Source organism: Asparagus officinalis, chromosome 4 (assembly GCF_001876935.1).
Source record: "Asparagus officinalis chromosome 4, Aspof.V1, whole genome shotgun sequence".
NCBI classification, from domain to species: Eukaryota; Viridiplantae; Streptophyta; class Magnoliopsida; order Asparagales; family Asparagaceae; genus Asparagus; species Asparagus officinalis.
The window spans coordinates 41358850-41376828 of record NC_033797.1 but is presented as its reverse complement, the minus strand read 5'-3'; the positions used below and the strand labels follow the sequence as shown (position 1 = coordinate 41376828).

At 40.7% G+C, this 17979-nt stretch overlaps 1 protein-coding gene across 1 annotated transcript; it reads left to right on the top strand.

Annotated features, from left to right (window-relative positions):
• On the top strand, nt 4987-12872 carry LOC109838562 (protein FAR1-RELATED SEQUENCE 5-like). Its single transcript, XM_020407001.1, has 4 exons — nt 4987-5650; nt 5771-6036; nt 6161-6790; nt 12495-12872. The coding sequence occupies exons 1-4, from the start codon at nt 4987-4989 to the stop codon at nt 12870-12872; spliced, it is 1938 nt and encodes a 645-aa protein (XP_020262590.1).

Below are 17979 nucleotides of genomic sequence, written 5' to 3'. Positions count from 1 at the left end.
TATCTGTTGCTCTGAGTATGGTGTGCGGCAGCATTTGTATTCCTAATTGGAGGTACCCTTTGGTGTGTGGTTAAGACTATATGCTGATCGGGACATAAGACTCTGAAGAATGGATGTTTAACGATGCACGGTTACCATCTTCAGTTCTTTTGAGTTGCGTAGACCTATAAGTTGAAGACTCCAAGTTTCACAGGATTAAATGGTTAGGTGGTATTTTTGTCCAACACACGATATATAAGCACGGAGTTTACGTACTAATATATATATATATGAGATTAATGGGTATCCTTGTCATAGGAGGGGATTTCCTCCTTGACGCCTCTAAAATCACATGATTGAGCGACATTGTGGATGATCCGCTCCGTTGAACTTGATCTACATATTTTAAAATCCCAACACACCAAGTTTGGGGTGAGCCCATCGTCGTTTGACCCTTCATCCACTCGTATCAATTTTAACGGTTTTGAATGAATAGAAATTTTCACATGGTTCGATGGAGGGTCAAACGACGACGGATTCTCCCCAAACTTGGTGTGTTGGGGTTTTAGAATATGTAGATCAAGTTCAACGGAGCGGATCATCCATAATGTCGTTCAATCATGTAATATTAGAGGCGTTAAGGAGGAAATCTCCTCCTGTGACAAGGATACTCATTAATATCTCTATATATATATATATATATATATATATATAACAAAGTGCTGCGAATAAAGTGGACACACACATATATGTATTATATGGCAGCGTGTTGCTCGCTCGTTATAAACAATTGAGCTCGTGGACAACGACCCGACATGCATTAATTTCTTAAAACCCCTTATATGAATTTGGTCATCTACTCCTCCAAAGAGTACCGAGTCACAGTTTATTTTATAGTAAATAATATTGTAAATATTATAGCAAAAACAATAAACTAAATCTGATCCTTTGCACTTAAAATCACCATTTATGCTACAATAATTTACTGTAGCATAAATAGCAATTCAAATTTGATCATCCATACTTAAAGTTATTATTCATATTGTAGTATTTTTACTGTATTGTAAACAGTAAAACAAATCAAATGTATTAAAACTTGGATTATTCTTTAAGTATAGAGGAGTAGATACGAATTTTAATTTTAAGCATATAATAATTAAATTAAATGTATTAAAATTTAGAATAAGGTAAGTTCAGAATACAGTACTTAAAAAAATAGGGAGTAGATATGATTTTTAATTTTAAGCATATAATAATTAAATTAAATGTATTAAAATTTAGAATGAAATAAGTTCAAAATACAATCCTTAAAAAAATAGGCGTCCGTACATTGCACGGGGTGCACACTAGTTTGTATATATACTAAGTTATTGGGTCTACAACTTTTCAAACTAAAGTAATATTTATAATTAATAAAACTTTTTACCAATTGTTCTTCGTGCACAGTTAGCTGAATTGGTTAATCCCTTCAGGCTCACGACAATAATCGCGGGTTCCAATCTCCTGAACCGCATACAATTTTATCTATTAAACAAGGACTTTTCGCATTTAAACCCGATTTATAACATGAGTTTTAATAAAATAATGTACAATTAAGAGATTTTTCTGCCTCTAAACCTAAAGTTTCACCTGATCCGTTTATTTTAAAAATCACCTTTTTCTGATATAACCCTAAGTCTCATCCACATTTACTTTTAAACTTGCTTAATTTCAAAATCACGTGGACCCAAAATACATCATGTAATCTTTTACTCCATTTTTCAAACATGCCAACTTTCAAAAGAATTTTTAATCTAAAAACACGAAGTACTAAAAACACAAAGTACCCATTTCTCTTTTGAACCCACTCACTTGCAAAGTCATGACTAGACACAAAAAAGTAACTAAATTATTTTAAAATCAAATTTGTATTCTAGCAGTTTATTATTTTATTATAACGTGCTACCTATGTGCTTATAATACAGTTTTTAAACTAAATATTTAATGACAATTTTTTCTATATATACTAAAGTTATTGGGCTTACTACTGTTAAATGTCTTTTTATGCTACAATAAATTTTTATCTTACTAATATTTGTTTGCCTAATTTGCTAAGAGCCACTACGAGCTTACTTGCTCAAGCTTGTGCGTTTCACAAGCGGGTCGTAGGTGCGAATCACTTTCACGCTGAATTTTTACATAATGCATGATAATTTTTATGGGTACTTGTAAAAATGCCCCATAAATCTTTAATATTTGCCAAAAATACATCTCAAAACATCAGTTTTAGTAAAAAAAAAATATCCCTAAAATCAATTAATCATCAACCTCGTGATAAATATTTGATTATTTATTGGTAATTTTTACAATGCAATTACAAATTAGCTTCTCAAATTGATAAGCAATTGCTATTAGGGTAATTTTTTCCGCATTGATGATCTCAAGGATAGTTTTGCAAATACTAAGTTTTTGAGGGTATTTTTATAAATATTCATGATTTAAGGAGTATGTAAGTAAATAATCCTAACATCTATTCATTTATATACTCTATGATGAAGACGCCAAGAATTGAACACAATATGGTGAAAGTCATATTGAGGCATAATGAAATTTTTTTGTGATATGTGGACCATATATTCTTAGACATTTAATACAGGATATGATAATTTGCATGTAAACCCAATTTTTTAAACCCAGTTAATTTGCATTCTAGAAATTTATAATATATTATGCATTACGCTTTTTTTATTACAACTTTTAACCAAGTGCCTACATATACAATGCATTTTTTAACTGAATATTAAAATATTATTTTTCACTTTCTTTGAGATTGATGTTGCAACATCACAAATTGTAGATAATTTTTTGCCAATAACTTTAAAATTTTACACTTACTTATTTTTACACTCACAATTTCAGAAAGGGATTTCTACCAATAAACCAAAAATTTTACCTCCACACCTCCACTTATTTTTTAAAATTCACAGTCTTCCAAAAATCACTCTTAGGCCAAAATACCCTTTTGAAATAATCTTAAAATAAATCTGTATTTTAATACTTGGTACACCATGTCAGTTACTATATTATATTACAACTTTCTATATTTTTCTCTAAGTTGGATATATATATATTATAATATAGATATATATATATATATATATTATATATATATGCTTGGTACCAAGCACAAATTTTGCTGCTCTCGGTAGCTGATGTGTCACATCCCCCAGTCCACTCTTACCTCATGCTGAATGTGCGTCCCAATGTTGCACATGAGTGGAGGGCGGATGTGAGCATCTCAACTACCAAACATACACTTTTTGTGCTTGGTATCAAGCACATACCCATATTTTCCCATATATATATGATATATATATATATATATATATATAGTATATATATTATATATATATACTTATATATATATATATATAGTAGCAAGACGACGAGCCGACGAGAGAGAGAGAGAAGTACTGTAGGGACGCGCTGGCCAGTTCTCCTACTGGTGCCGCTGCCGTGGGTTTTTTTTTGAAAAAAAACATCGCCGGATTTCTCAAGCGAAAAAATCAAAATCCCGCATGGCCGATGTTCCTCATTCTCCCCAAAAAGAATCAAAACCACTGGCCAGTTCTCATTCTCCCCAAAAAATCAAAACCACTTCCCCCCAATTCTCAGATCCCTCTTCCTCCCAACGTCGCATCACTCTCATTAGCCGCGACCGAAGCGCTCGATCGCCAGCAGCACCGCACGCAAGCGCTCGATCGCCTGCAGCACCGCCACGAAGCGCTCCCGATCGCCAGCTCGCTCGAGATCGGACGTCCCCTTCTCAGAGGTATTATTCCTCCCGCCTCCCCCATTATCCTAGCCTCTCTTCTTCCTCAAATACCACAAAATTTTGGGGTCAAATCCTAAGATGGTGGAATGGCTATAGGATTTTAGATGACCTAGATAACTATTTTAAACACTGATTTAGAGGTTTTTGTTTTTCGATAATGACCCTAAGATAACTAGTGTCTCCTGTAAACTATTTTTAAACATGATCTTGGCCTGAGGTGGGCCTGTGGATTTTCGGTGACTAAATAAGTAAATATTATTATCTTTATAAAGTGACTTGTGTTTTCTTCATCATGTTAATTTATACAGCAAAAACCAGATCATTTTGAATGCAAAGATTAATGTGAGGAATATTAAATTTTTTTGTCATGGACTTAAACCAATGGCTAATCTAGAAAAAAATTTTGTTAGGAGCGCAACAATTACATATATGAATAATGAGGCTACTAATTCAAATGCGCGCATGAAAATGCGGCAACTAGCCTTGCTAAATGTCAAAATGCCCCAAATTGGTTGAAATTTTCAAAGTGGGGATTGCAAAATTTGAAAACCCTATGCGGGGGGGGGGGGGCGCGAATCTTAATTGGTCACGGAAGCATTAAAATGTAATTTGTAGATTGTTAAGGGTGCAACTGTACCCTTACTACATACTATGCATCTGCCCATGGTTTAAACAGTACTGCATACACTCAACAATGAGTTTCAGGTTTCAGCTATCCTCAAACCTGGACCCTCAGTATTTGGTCAACTTGGATTAGTCTTTTGTTAGAGAGTTTCAAGCTTAGGTCTACCCTTAATCATCCATAGGTTTTAGTAATGACACTGTCAACCATGCATAAACTGTACTATATGTTTGTTATTATTTTATATTGTTTCTTGATGAATCCATGCTGTGTTATTACGCTTATGGCTTTTTTTCAATTTTTCCTTCTTTGCATTTGTTTTACAACAAAAAAAGTGTTCGAAATGGGAGAATCAAGTGCTAGTGGAATTGAAATTTCTGCCAGTACAGAAAATGAATGGGAGAATCAAGTGCTAGTGGAATTGAAATTTCTGCCAGTACAGAAAATGCTCCTAAGCCACTACTCGGAATGAAATTTAATACAGTACAGAAAATGCTCCTAAGCCACTACTCGGAATGAAATTTAATACTTATGAAGAAGCTTATAACTATATAACCATTACGCATTTTTGATGGGTTTTGGAATAAGGAAGAGCACGGTAAATTACTCGAAGAAGACAAGAGACGTGCTGGACAGAAAGTTTGTTTGTGATAAGGAGGGTTATAGATCTAATAGAGACAAGATGGAGATGCCTTTTCGGCGAGAGACCCGAGTGGGATGTAAGGCAATGATGAGAGTTAAAGTATTGGAGGACAAATGGTGGGAGGTCACGGGGTTTGTTGAAGAACATACAAACCATGTGTTGAGTAGTCCAGACAAAGCAAAGATGCACAGATCACACCAACAATTCCATAAATCTCAAAGTTGTAAAAGACTTATTGAGAGTCTGCAAGAAGAAGGTATGCCTCCATCCACTATTTCTCGCGTCATTAACGCAACCACTGGAAGAGAAGGCGAATTAGTGACACCACAACAGTGTATTGATCACATTAGATACCAGAGAGTCAACAATATTGGCCATGAATTCATATCTATCATAAAACATTTTCAGAGTTTGACAGCGAATGATCCAGAATTCTATTTTGCAATAGAAGTGGACAGTAGTGGACAAATGAGGAGTGTTTTCTGGGCTGACGGAAGATCAAGAGCGTCTTATTTGCAATTTAGTGATGTTGTTGTGTTTGATGTGACATACAGAACTAATAAGTTCAGTCTTCCATTTTCTCCATTTACTGGTGTGAATCATCATAGATAGTCCACTTTACTTGGTTGTGTATTATTAGCTGATGAACAAGAAGATACCTTTGTGTGGTTATTTCAAGAATGGCTGAAATGCATGCATGGGGTTGAACCAGGTGCTATTATAACAGATCAGGATAGAGACATGTGTAATGCTATTCACTCTGTGTTTCCAATGACAAGACATCGTTATTTCTTTTGGCACATGCAAAAGCACATTATTGATCATTTGCCTACTTTGGTTTCTCGTTATGGTGAACAGTTTCAAAGGTATTGGGGCTTATGGTGTAATAGTTCTTCAATTGAACAGTGTGAAGGATATTGGCTAGAGATGAAGGAGAAGTTTGATATAAATGAAGAAGGGGATGGATGGTTGCAAACTGTTTACAAATATTGAGATCATTGGGTGTCATGTTATTTGAAGGACACTTTTTTTGCTGGAATGAGATCGAGCCAAAGAAGTGAAAGTATTAATGCTTTTTTTTGATGGGTATGTTAACTCACAGACTCAATTACACGAGTTTGTATTACAATATGAAAAAGCATTAACTCATCGTCGCTTAAGTGAAGCTCATGAAGATTTTAAGAGTTTTAACACAAAGCCTGTCATGCTCCTTGGACATCCGATTGAGGTCCAAGCTGGAGAAATGTATACACGCAACATGTTTGATGTGTTCCAAACCGAATTCAAAGGATTTGCTACAGAGTTTTGTGAAGAATTAAGCAAAGATGGGGATATTATTGAATACAAGATTTGTAAGTTTGCAGATAGAGAAAAATGGGAGGTGGTTACTTATGAAGAATCCAGTAAGATGCAATTCATTTGTTCTTGTGCTTTGTTTGAAACTAATGGTGTTGTATGTAGACATATATTATCGCTAATGATGGCTAGCCAAATTTCTTCATTACCCGACCATTACATCCTACACCGTTGGACTATACATGCTCGACATCGTAACATTGGGGTTGGCAATATTGTATTTGGAAGAAACCTCACAAGCTGTAAAGAGAAGATTAATTTGTTGAAATCTTGGGCTTTAAGAGCAAAATTCAATAATGCGCTCGAGCTTGCATTTGATTCAGAAGAAATGATGCAGAAATTAGATAATGTGTTAACAAAATTCATAGAATTAGGGGTGAGCACGGTTCGGTTCGGGTCGGTTTTTACCAAAATTTGAACAACCGAACCGAACCACCTATAATTCAAAACCGAATCGAACCGTTGCAAATCGGTTCGGTACGGTTCGGTTCGGTTTGTTCGGTTCTAACTTTCATCAAGTATAACAATCAAATGCACAAATATTGCTTGTCCCAAGAGATAATTTGTATATATTTGTTTTCATATGCGCCCAAATGCAAATCATTTGAGCCACGGCTAAGATACTTAAGCGCCGTGCACACTTGAATCAACAACTAACCTAAGGGACAACATACACAGAAGTGCTGAATTGAGTGATTAAATGGGGAAAATCCAACTCAAAGGGCACTAACATACTCCAACAAGAAGCGCCCATTCCACCTACTTCATGTTCAATTCAAAGACAACAACAGAGGAAATTGAAGAAAAATTAATACTATGTACCTTGATAGAATCACTTGAAGAAGAAGTTAGAGAAACAGAAGATAATCCTCAGATTTCAGCACTCATTTCACATACAATGGAGCACATTCCTCAGATTACAGTTCGTGATCCTGAAAAATCTGCAAGGACTAAAGGTCGGCCACGCAATGCTACTAGAATTTAGTCAGGCTTAGAACTTGCACAAGAAAAAAGAGAGAGGAAGAAACATATATGTAGCAGATGTGGTGAACTCGGGCATTATAGAACTAGCTGTAAAGTCAATTTGCCAAGGTAAAATTTCTTTATTTTCATACTTAGTTTTTTTGTGAATTTCTTATTTGTTTAGTTTTTTCCAAATATAGAATTGGCCTATATCATTTTCTGCAGTTGTCCTATTTTGAACTTGCCCTTTGACAGTCATAATAGCATATTGAGTTAGTTATCCTACTGTCTTGACGTGCCCTTTGACAGTCATAATAGCATATTGAGTTAGTTATCCTACTGTCTTGACGTTCTATTTTCTTTTTTATAGGTAAGAGCAATCATCGATATTTGCAAGCTGGGTATGAAGTGCATTTTGTTTGTTGAGCACTTTGATTATGCTTCCAAATGTTGATTTCGGTTTTGAATATAGATGGGGGGAATGCTGGACCTAAGTATTAAAGCAATTCCAATGTGTTGGTTGTATTTGATAAGCTCAGAATGTATCATTATATAGACAAATACTGAATGGTGTTGTGTAATGAATTTAGAACTTGCTCAGTTATTACATGTTTATTTTCTGGATGCCTTTGTCTATCATTGCTTAAAACTTAAAAAATAGTGTACCTTAATGATGGACGAGGTTTTGGAGGAAAAGTAATAGTTGCGTGTGGTCTTTGTTATCCAACATTGACTGGAATCTGAAATTTCTCACTCTTTCACCTGTATTCATCACATACATTTTTTTTATCAAGGATTCTGCAATTTGAAATCGTACACAGCGATGCAGTGCTTTTCAGTTAAAATGTCCAGCATTTATTTTGTTCATGATGCCTTTTCTTTTCTTTCTAATCCTCTTGGCTCTGGTGTTTAAAGAAGGATGTTTCTTATATTTATAGTACCTGAAGTAGTCTACTGGTTCATTGGCATTTGATCCTTGAATCAAGAGCTTACATACGATAACCGTAGCAATCTCTTTATGAATACTGAAATGGTTTATTTTGAGTAGACCCTCTGTAGCCTCGATGTTCTGGACTTATGATCCCTCTAGTTCAATTTTTGCAGTAGACCTCCGGAATGAATTTTTGTGACTTGTTTATAGTGGATGAAAAGTTGACATACTATGTCTGGTTGCTTACCAAGACTTTCCGAGTGCAAAAGAGTCGAAAGAATTCAGGCAGCAATAGAACAATGGTGTTGTGCAATGATAGACAAAAGCTTTGAACTTCATGGGTATAGAACTATGTAATAGAACAATGAGCATGAGAGTTTTGATATTTTCACAATATGCTCAGTCCCCTTTGTGATATCAAACCAGATGCAATAGACTGTATTAGCAAAGCCAAGTTTCTCACCTCATTGTCGATCCCTACTTCAATTAGTTATATGTAAAGAGATAGATATATTATATGAATAATGAGTACAAGCACAGGAAGCCTACAGCTAGTTACTTGATTGTTTACAACTTATCCTCACATTGAAGAATCATACACGAATAACATCACATGTTTCCCCTAATAGATAAACCAACAAATACTGCAACGATACATACTAGAAATATTAAAATTGTAAACACTGAACCTAATACAAAAGCAAAGATGTACTTAATAGCAGTTTCCCTAGGTGTTCCCTTGTCCTCAAGAAAATTATGCCCCTCTGGAATTATTTGTTCTTGAACACAAACATGTGGCTGCACATGGCTTGAGTTGGATGATGAATCACGCGCGCTTAAGTGCTTCTCCCATTCACTCAAAGCCTCTTCATACGTTGCATACCCTTTGTAAGAGGCATTTGGGAATCTATCAACTTGAGAAAAGCATTCCTCCCAATTATAAAAAATACCACAACGTTGACCTCTCTTTACAACATAAAAACTCTTTCTTGTCATTATATCACCTGCAAATTTGTGCCTTGAAAATAGATTATCAATGGAAAAAAGACGAGCAAATGTTCAAGATGCAGTTCTATGTATAGTGTAGCATTATCTGAAATTTATATACCAAGGCCAGATAAGAAAACAAAGGAATGTTGATAAGAAAACAAATGAATGTATTCACTGCAATTGACACATAAATTGACACTCTATCATACTCTTAAAATCTTAAGAATGAAGCATATGTATGACGGGTGTTTGCGCGAGCGAAATGTTGATAAGTTTTTTACAATGTTAAGAAATAGATTGCAGGAGATTTTGAAAGAAGATAGGAGTCATAGGATGTATTTAATCATTTTCCCTTCTATGTACTCACCTCTCATTCGAATCATTAATCCATAATAACATATTCCTTTTGTTTGTCTAATCCCAAACATCTATATATAATGCAATGACTCCTCAGAGCTTAACATAAAGCATTACAGTAGGAATCCTTGCACAAACAATGTACAAGTTTTTATTTTTTTGGCATTTTGATAATTTAGATAGGAGGAGATCACAAACTAATAAATATGCTCTGCATCATGTAAGTGTCTAGTAAATCAGTCACCATAATGCACGCATTTGTCGAGCTATCTAGACCAACAATGATCTGATCAACTTATTAGCAAAGGTAAAAACCAATTACGGAGTTTCGCTGTAAAACAAGCACTCATCACTTAACAAAGAAGTACACGATGCATTAAATAAATTCAGCCAAAAAAATTCAAATATCTCGTAGAGCTCCAGAGAATGAGCTACACCTGCAAAATGATTCAAAAGGCTGCAATAGGCACTCGTAAAAAACCAATCTCAAAGACCATCCGAAGTCTCAATGATCACTGAACGAACAGAAGCCCTAAAATCAATTTCACCCAAAACGAACTCTTCCACATTCAAATCAATTTCACCCAAAATCCACAGCCACTCAGGCCAAGATCATGTTTAAAATAGTTTACAGACACTAGTTATCTAGGTCATTATCAAAAAAACATAAAACCTCTAAATCATGTTTAAAATAGTTATCTAGGTCATCTAAAATCCTAGCCATTCACCATCTTAGGATTTGACCCAAAATTTGTGGATTTAGGAAGAAGAGAGCTAGGATAATGGGGGAGGCAGGAGGATAATACCTCTGAGAGGGGACGTCGATCTTGAGCGAGCTGGCGATCGAGCGCTTCGTGGCGGTGCTGCTGGCGATCGAGCGCTTCGTGGTCGCGGCTATGAGAGTGATCGACGTTAGGAGGAAGAGGGATCTGAGAATTGGGGGAAGTGGGTTTTGATTTTTTGGGGAGAAGGAGAACTGGCCAGTGGGTTTTGATTTTTTGGGGAGAAGGAGAACTGGCCAGTGGGTTTTGATTTTTTGGGGAGAAGGAGAACTGGCCAGTGGGTTTTGATTTTTTGGGGAGAAGGAGAACTGGCCAGTGGGTTTTGATTTTTTGGGGAGAAGGAGAACTGGCCAGCAGTGTTTTGATTTTTTCCCTTGAGATCCGCGATGTTTTGGCGAGGTAGAGGAGATTAATGAAGGGGCTGCTTTCTTCTCTGACTTTATGTCTGGTTCTTGAATGGGTGGCTGAAGTCCATGCCGCACAGATAAGAAGAACCCGTGAGAGGGCGGGGACCTGTTCCCCGTGGTTCATCCGACGGTCAAATTAGTGAAGCTCGAGTGGGGAAGGGGAAGATCAGGAACTGAGGTAGTTCTTGAGGTGGCAATATGCCGCTACAGAGGGTCTGTGTGAGCTCCTCTGTGTAGATGAATAACTTTATGTTCTTCTTCTTTCTTAGAGAGAGAGAGAGAGACAGAGAGAGAGAGAGAGAGAGAGGGAGAGGAAGTCATTCCGTCCCCCCTCATAGGTTAGGAGTCTACTTGTATATATCTTCGCCCTGGGGATAAATTCCCCCTAAGCCTCGGGAGGCGGTGGTAAGGTGTGGGCTAAGAGTCGAGTCATCCCTCGCTTTACAGGTGTCGGCCGGTAACTGGAGGGGAAGTCACTTCGCCATCGGAGAGAGTGTCTCCGCATTTTCCAGTAAATGATTGAGAGTGTTGCAGAAGGCACGTGGGCAACTGATAAGTCATGGAGACCATCAGGTTAGGATCAGGATAAGTCTTATCCGAGGTGGATTTGGATGCTGACATGTACTCAGGTAAAGAGGCTTGAGGCGGTAGTTATTCCTCAACTTAGTCGACAACAGAGAATGCCCATCAAGTCGTCTTCGTAAATTGCCAGGTAAATAGTTGAGTTGACCCTTGGTGAGTCGTCTTCAACGATAGGGTCATCTGATCATGCTTTTCATGTCGACATGAAAGAATGTCGACTTTATGAGTCGGCGAGGTCGAGGCCTCTGTTGGGCTTGGGCCACTAAGTTAGTTGATGCCGATTTTCCAGAACTATGATTGTATCATTTTGCAAATACCCGTATCTTGGATGAGTAAACACCATAACAATTGGCCTTTTTCACTTGGAGTCGATTTTTAGTCGGGTCCGAGTGAAATAAGATATGCTCTTGTCAATACAAGCCTTCTTGGGACGAGAAACTAAGAAGTCTTCGTCTTATTGATCTGACTTACATCATTAGGCATCCTTCTTTACCCATCATAGCTCCACTTTTCTTGGCTGACGTCATTAAAGATCTGAACTGTCGTTTAAAGAAATGAAATGTCATGGATATAATGAAGGGTGTTTTTCTTTTTGAGTATTGGGATGTGGAGCATTAAATAAGTGCGACGCTTCGTGGTTCGAGTAAATCATTTTAGATTCCGAAGTAGATCTGACCTGGTTGTTTTGAAAATCACCACGTCCTTGGAAATCCTTCCATGCACTTCTTTAAAAGCTTATAAATGGCCTTTTGATATTGACAAGATTCTTTTATGAGTTTTTGCTCTGACGAATTTTTGATAAGCTTTTTACGCAAAATCTTCCATGGCCTCTCAAGTTTTAACTTCTGGCCGTAGTGAGGAGAGGCTTGCTATTCTTCTACTCATCCACTCAGGGGTCCATATGGACAATCTGATAGGGTTGTATGATTGATACAATATCCCCCGGACTTTCACATTAGCGGCACCGGAGATGAGCGAGCCAGTGTATCGCCATGGCAAAAGTCGAGTGTCGCTGTACCTGGCCCACTTGGAGCATGGCTTACGGCTGCCCTTACATCCTTTTATTAGGAAGGTGTATGCCGCTCTAGGAGTCTCCCCTTCCCAATTCTATCTGAATCCAGTGGGATTCTAGTGGCTTTCATCATTATTTGCCACCATGTTGAAGTCCAACCAAGCTTCAGATTGCTTGGATATTTGATCAGCGTGGGGTCGGCTGAGAAGGACCCGCATTACTTCTACCACTATCGTGGTGATTTCCAGCTTGTCTTGGATGCTTTAGAGTTAAACGAGGATTGGAGGAGGCGATACGTGTGGGTTTATGGTGGCGACAACATCTTCACCTGCTCGGACTGGCCAGAGGCGAATGATGTCGCTTTGAGGCCAATCACCCTTAGCGATTCAGAGATGATGGACCTAGAAAAGGTTCGCTCTTATGTTGGGCCATGAGAGAACGATGCTCTATTTGATGATGTGTCTCTCCAAGCAGTGGGCATATCCATGATCTTATCTTCCACTAGCTTCCAAGCAAGGGCAAGCCCCATTCCTTTGTTGGCAGAAAACCGCAAGAGGAACGTAGGGACTGAGGGGTTGAGTCCTTATAAGAATCTGAGGGAGGTGGCTGTCTTGATACCTCAAGTAGTTGAAATTACCTCTGAATTAAAGGGGAGGACAAGGGTCGAGAGGCGGCGCCCAATTGGACCGGTTGTGGGGCCTTAGTGTGACGCCCCAGGGTTCACACAAGGCTGCAGTCCAAGGTGAAACCCGGATTGTCAAACCTGTCAAGCACCAAACACCATGTTACGACATGTTTTACCATCACAGTTACTATCTCTCTAGTGGAAATAACAAATAGGTAAAGGTACAAACAGGCAAATAATAAAAATAGTACAAAATCAAATATGCACAGAAGAAGTATATCAACAAATGAGCCCAACTGAAATAGAAATGAAGATATCTCTGAGTCAGAAATACATCTCAACACAATGAGTCAAATGAAATCCCACTAAGGACCTCAGCCTCTACAAAAATGAATACAACTCTAAAATCTGAACAATGAACATAACTATATAGTGGAGCTTTAACTACTAAACATGTGCGACGATGACTATGCTAGAACTCTGTCATCCTACGGTTCTCCGAAACTCTGATCTGCCTGAAAGATACAATTTAAACAAAAAGAATAACAACAAGAGCGTCAGAGCGCTACAGCAATGTAGGTGTAAATTTTGATCTCCCGAAAACAGGGAATTTTGTTTGTATTGATAAGAAGGCTTATTACAAACTAATAAATCAAATGTTTACAACAGAAGCGGAGGGAAGGCCCTCCTTGTTTAACGTGGGTTCTTCGGTGGCGATAGGACGCCTCGCTCGGTGCTCGTGCCGAGTCTGCTTCCCTTGGACGATCCGATCGAAGTTGATGCCGGAGCCGGAGCTTCGGTTCTCAAATGAGGGAGCCTTTGGCAAAGGTCCAGGTTCAACCTTTGGGAGATTAGCCAGCAGAATATGCAACGGCCAATCCCCCTTCTTCATGCTGCTGAAGATGGGTTTTAACAGGCAAGGGATGGCATGGGCTCTCCCTTGATTCATGGGATTTGACCACTAATAGAGGTGAGGGAGATAGCTTGACTGCTCCTTGAATTATGGGATGTGACCACACGTTGTTCGGAGACGTCCTGCTGTTCATTCGTACCGTCAATGGTCATTCGAAGAGCTGTGCTCTGCATCACGCTACATAGGAGTGGGAAAGCCCCTCCTCGTATGCGTGACAACGGCTGTCAGATGCTTGCGTGGATCTGACCAACCACCGAGCGTTGGCGGCTCTCGTCCCTTCACCTGGACAACTGAGGTGAGCCGCATTTATGAGGGTGCAGGCTGTTTCGGCGCCTGTCCGCTCATTCGTACTGTGGACGGCCATCTGACGGGCCTGGAGTATTGTGCCCTCTCCCTTGATTTGTGGGATTTGACCACTGATGTAACTGTTCCCATACTCCAAGTGGGCAGTTGACAGTGAGCTGGCGAGTCTGCAGCTTGGGTCTGCAGGCGAGCTTAGGACTGCAGGCAGACTTGGGTCTGCAGGCGAGCTTGCAGGCGAACTGGGTCTGCAGGTGAGTTTGGGACTGCAGGCAGACTTGGGTCTTGATCGTGCAGGCGAAATTCGAGCTGCAGGCGAGCTCCTGAGCATGGATCGAAGAACAGGCCGTAACTTTCAAACCGTAAGTCGGAATTGAACGAATTATATATGAAAATCGCCTATCTCAACGAGATGGGGCCATCCGAACCGAGCCATAGGCTTCGGTTCGCTTCCTCCGTTTTGCCAAATTCCTTACGGTTTGGGAGATATCTGCGTTTTCCCCTTTTTCTGCTATTTCGGGCGAGGTTTTAGCAGTTTTGTTCTGAACTTCTCTGATAAGGATTAAAGGCAATTTTTATTACCTACAAAACCCCCTCCAAAGTTTTCAGACCTGAATCAGGCCGCATGGGGTCTGGAACACTTTGGATATGAAGACCCGTAAAGTGATCCCCGCTCAGATGGAGTGAGGAGCCCTCCAACAAGCTCGGTGAGCTGACCTCTTCGCTCGCAGCTGATGATCGCCTTCTAGGATTTTGAGCAAACCCTCAGCTATCAACGGACTTGATTCGTCTTTACCAACTGCCGTTTGAGTTGGACTAGCCATGCTCTTGCCCTTAGCATGGTAAGTTGTCGAGGAGTTTCTCTTAGGCTCAATGCTAAAATTTCTCCTCTATCCTTAGCCTTTCGAGGCGTTTGGATTAAGAGAGTAGGGAGCAGTTTAACCTCGTATACCAGTCGGAGGGTAGGAGTAGTTTAGACTCATGCACCAGTTGGAGTGAAGGAGTAGTTTAGCCTCGTGCACCGGTCGGAGGAAAGGAGCAGTTTATACTCTTGCACCAGTGGGAGTATAAGGGGGCAGTTTAGACTCATGCACCAGTTAGAGTGAAGGGGGCAGTTTAGACTCATGCACCAGTTGGAGTAAAGGAGCAGTTTAGCCTCGTATACCCGTTGGAGTCTAGGGAACAATTTATACTCGTATACCTGTTGGAGTCTAGGGAACAGTTTATACTCGTATACCTGTTGGAGTCATGAGGAGAAGCTTGTCTTCTCTTGGGGCTAAAATGGACCCTGATTTGTCTTTTCTTGGGGCAAAGACGAACCCTGATTTGTCTTTTCTTGGGGAACCCTGATTTGTCTTCTCTTGGGGCAAAGACGAACCCTGATATAGCGGCACATCGCATAGTAGGCCACTATCAAACAGCGACGCCTTTTATGGGAAAGACGGTGCTGGGAGAATCAAATCGTTCAGGGACGTATGAGTATGACGACTGATCGGACAACGTCATTTGCGGGAATGACGGTGTCGGCTATCAGAGGTAATCGTTAACATGATAGGAATTGCCTCGATCGGAGCGACTTTGAGGACCTACCATCCTTTTGAAGAGGATTGGTAAGTTGATTTTGTCAGAGGTGTAGTGTTAACATGACAGTGGGAGTTTATTGTGATTTGAGCAACTCTATGGACCTACCATCCTATTGAAGAGGACTGGTAAGTTGATTTGTCAGAGGTGACCGTTAACATGACAGTGGGGGTCCCGCCATCCTATTGAAGAGAATTGACGGGGGATTGTGGTTTTGGTCCTAACTATCTGAAGGTTTGACCAAGTGGGAGTTTGATGCAGCCCACCTGAACTGCTAGTATCGCATGTTTTGAGCGGTTCGCCATAACCGGGAACCTGGCTCAAGAAGTGGAGCTCGCCTAAGCTGTTAGGCTCGCCTATTTGAGCGGTTCGCCGAAACTGGGAACCTTGCTCAAAGAGATGGGCTCGCCTAAACTGCTAGGCTCGCCCGATTTGAGTAGTTCGCCAAAAATAGGAACTTGGCTCAAGAAGTGGAGCTCGTCTAAACTGTTAGGCTCGCCTGTTTTGAGCGGTTCGCTGAAACTAGGAACCTGGCTCAAAGAGATGGGCTCGCCTAAACTGTTAGGCTCGCCTGATTTGAGCGGTTCGCTATAACCGGGAACCTGGCTCAAGAAGCGGAAGTATAGGGAATAGTTTAACCTCTTATACCAGTTGGAGGATCAGAAGAAGCAGTTTATACTCGTGTACTTGTCGGAGTGTAAGGGGACTATCAGAGGTAATCGTTAGAGCGACTATGTGGGCCCGCCGTCCTGTTGAAGAGGATCAACGGGGGAAATTTGGAGGATATGAGGGATCGGTCTCCACTACCAAGGCATCTTGGTCATCATCCCCTCGAAATTCATGCGGGTCTTCGTCACCCATATGCTTGAGCATGCTCTCGACTTGTTCTCCTTGGCGGAGTAAGTCTTTCCATGAGCGAGCTTCAACAGCGCCCATATTGGACAGAACGCTGATGGAGAGATTGTTCCGGCACATCTCGATGAGCGTGGCCTCGGAAACTCGATCGCGGGAATGCAACGATCGGTTTCTGAATCTCTTGACAAAGCTGCTTACAGACTCTGTCTTCCTCTGCTTCACAGTTAGCAGGGTGGCCATAGATACTTCTGTGTCATCGTCGAAGAATCTGGCCACGAAGAGCCTTTCCATGTCCTTCCAGCAGGTGATGGACCCGGGCTCCAATCTGCGAAACCATTCAAAAGCGACCCCCTTGAGGGTACCAATGAACAGTCGAGTCATAATGGGATCGTTTCCCACTATGTGTCCAGTTTGCGCCTGAAAGTAGTAGATGTGCTGGGTAGGAGAACCCTTGCCATTGAACTACAGGAGGTCCAACGGCTCGAACTTTGCTGGGTAGGAGACCGCATCCCATTCAATTGGATACGGTCTGACAACCCCCAGCTTGCTCACATGCTTCTGGAGCTTCAAGGCGTCGAGTTGACTTTGGAGATCGTCAAACCTCTTGTCTCTTGGGTTATGGCCCGAAGATGACGCTCCTCTAGATGACTCGGATGAGGAGTGAGAAGGAGTAGGCACCCGCTCTTTGTGCTTCAAGGATTTATGCGAAGCCCGCGAAGTCCTCTCTCTCTTCCTCTTCTTCTCGCTCAGGAGCTGCTCCAACATCTCCTTCAGGGAGTCGATGGTTGCTTGTTGCTCGTCGAGTCTCCTGGATATCTCATCAGGGATATCGGTCATGTGCACATTTACGTGCTCGCCCTGAACTGAGCTTGAAGTCTACGACATTACCACTGCTGAGCAATCATCATCGTCGTTGTCAGAGACGGACGTCAGACCCGTGCAGGCAAATGGGGTGGCCACCCCCATTTGGGCGTGAGCGTGTTGGCGAAGTTTAGGCTGGCGAGGTTCGCCTGTCAGGCGAGATTGGCACAGTGTGCCTGCGCCTGTCTGGCGAGCTGTTGCTTCGCCTTTCTGGCGATCTTGGGCCGTCAGGCGAGCTTGGTGAAGTTCGCTTGTTTGACGAAGCCCTCTTAAACTGCAGAGTTCGCCAGGTGCCCTTGGTTCGCCAAAATTGAGCACCTTGCTCACAGAGTGGGGCTCGCTTAAACTGCTAGGCTCGCCCGATTTGAGCGGTTCGCCAAAACTGGGAACCTGGCTCAAGAGGTTG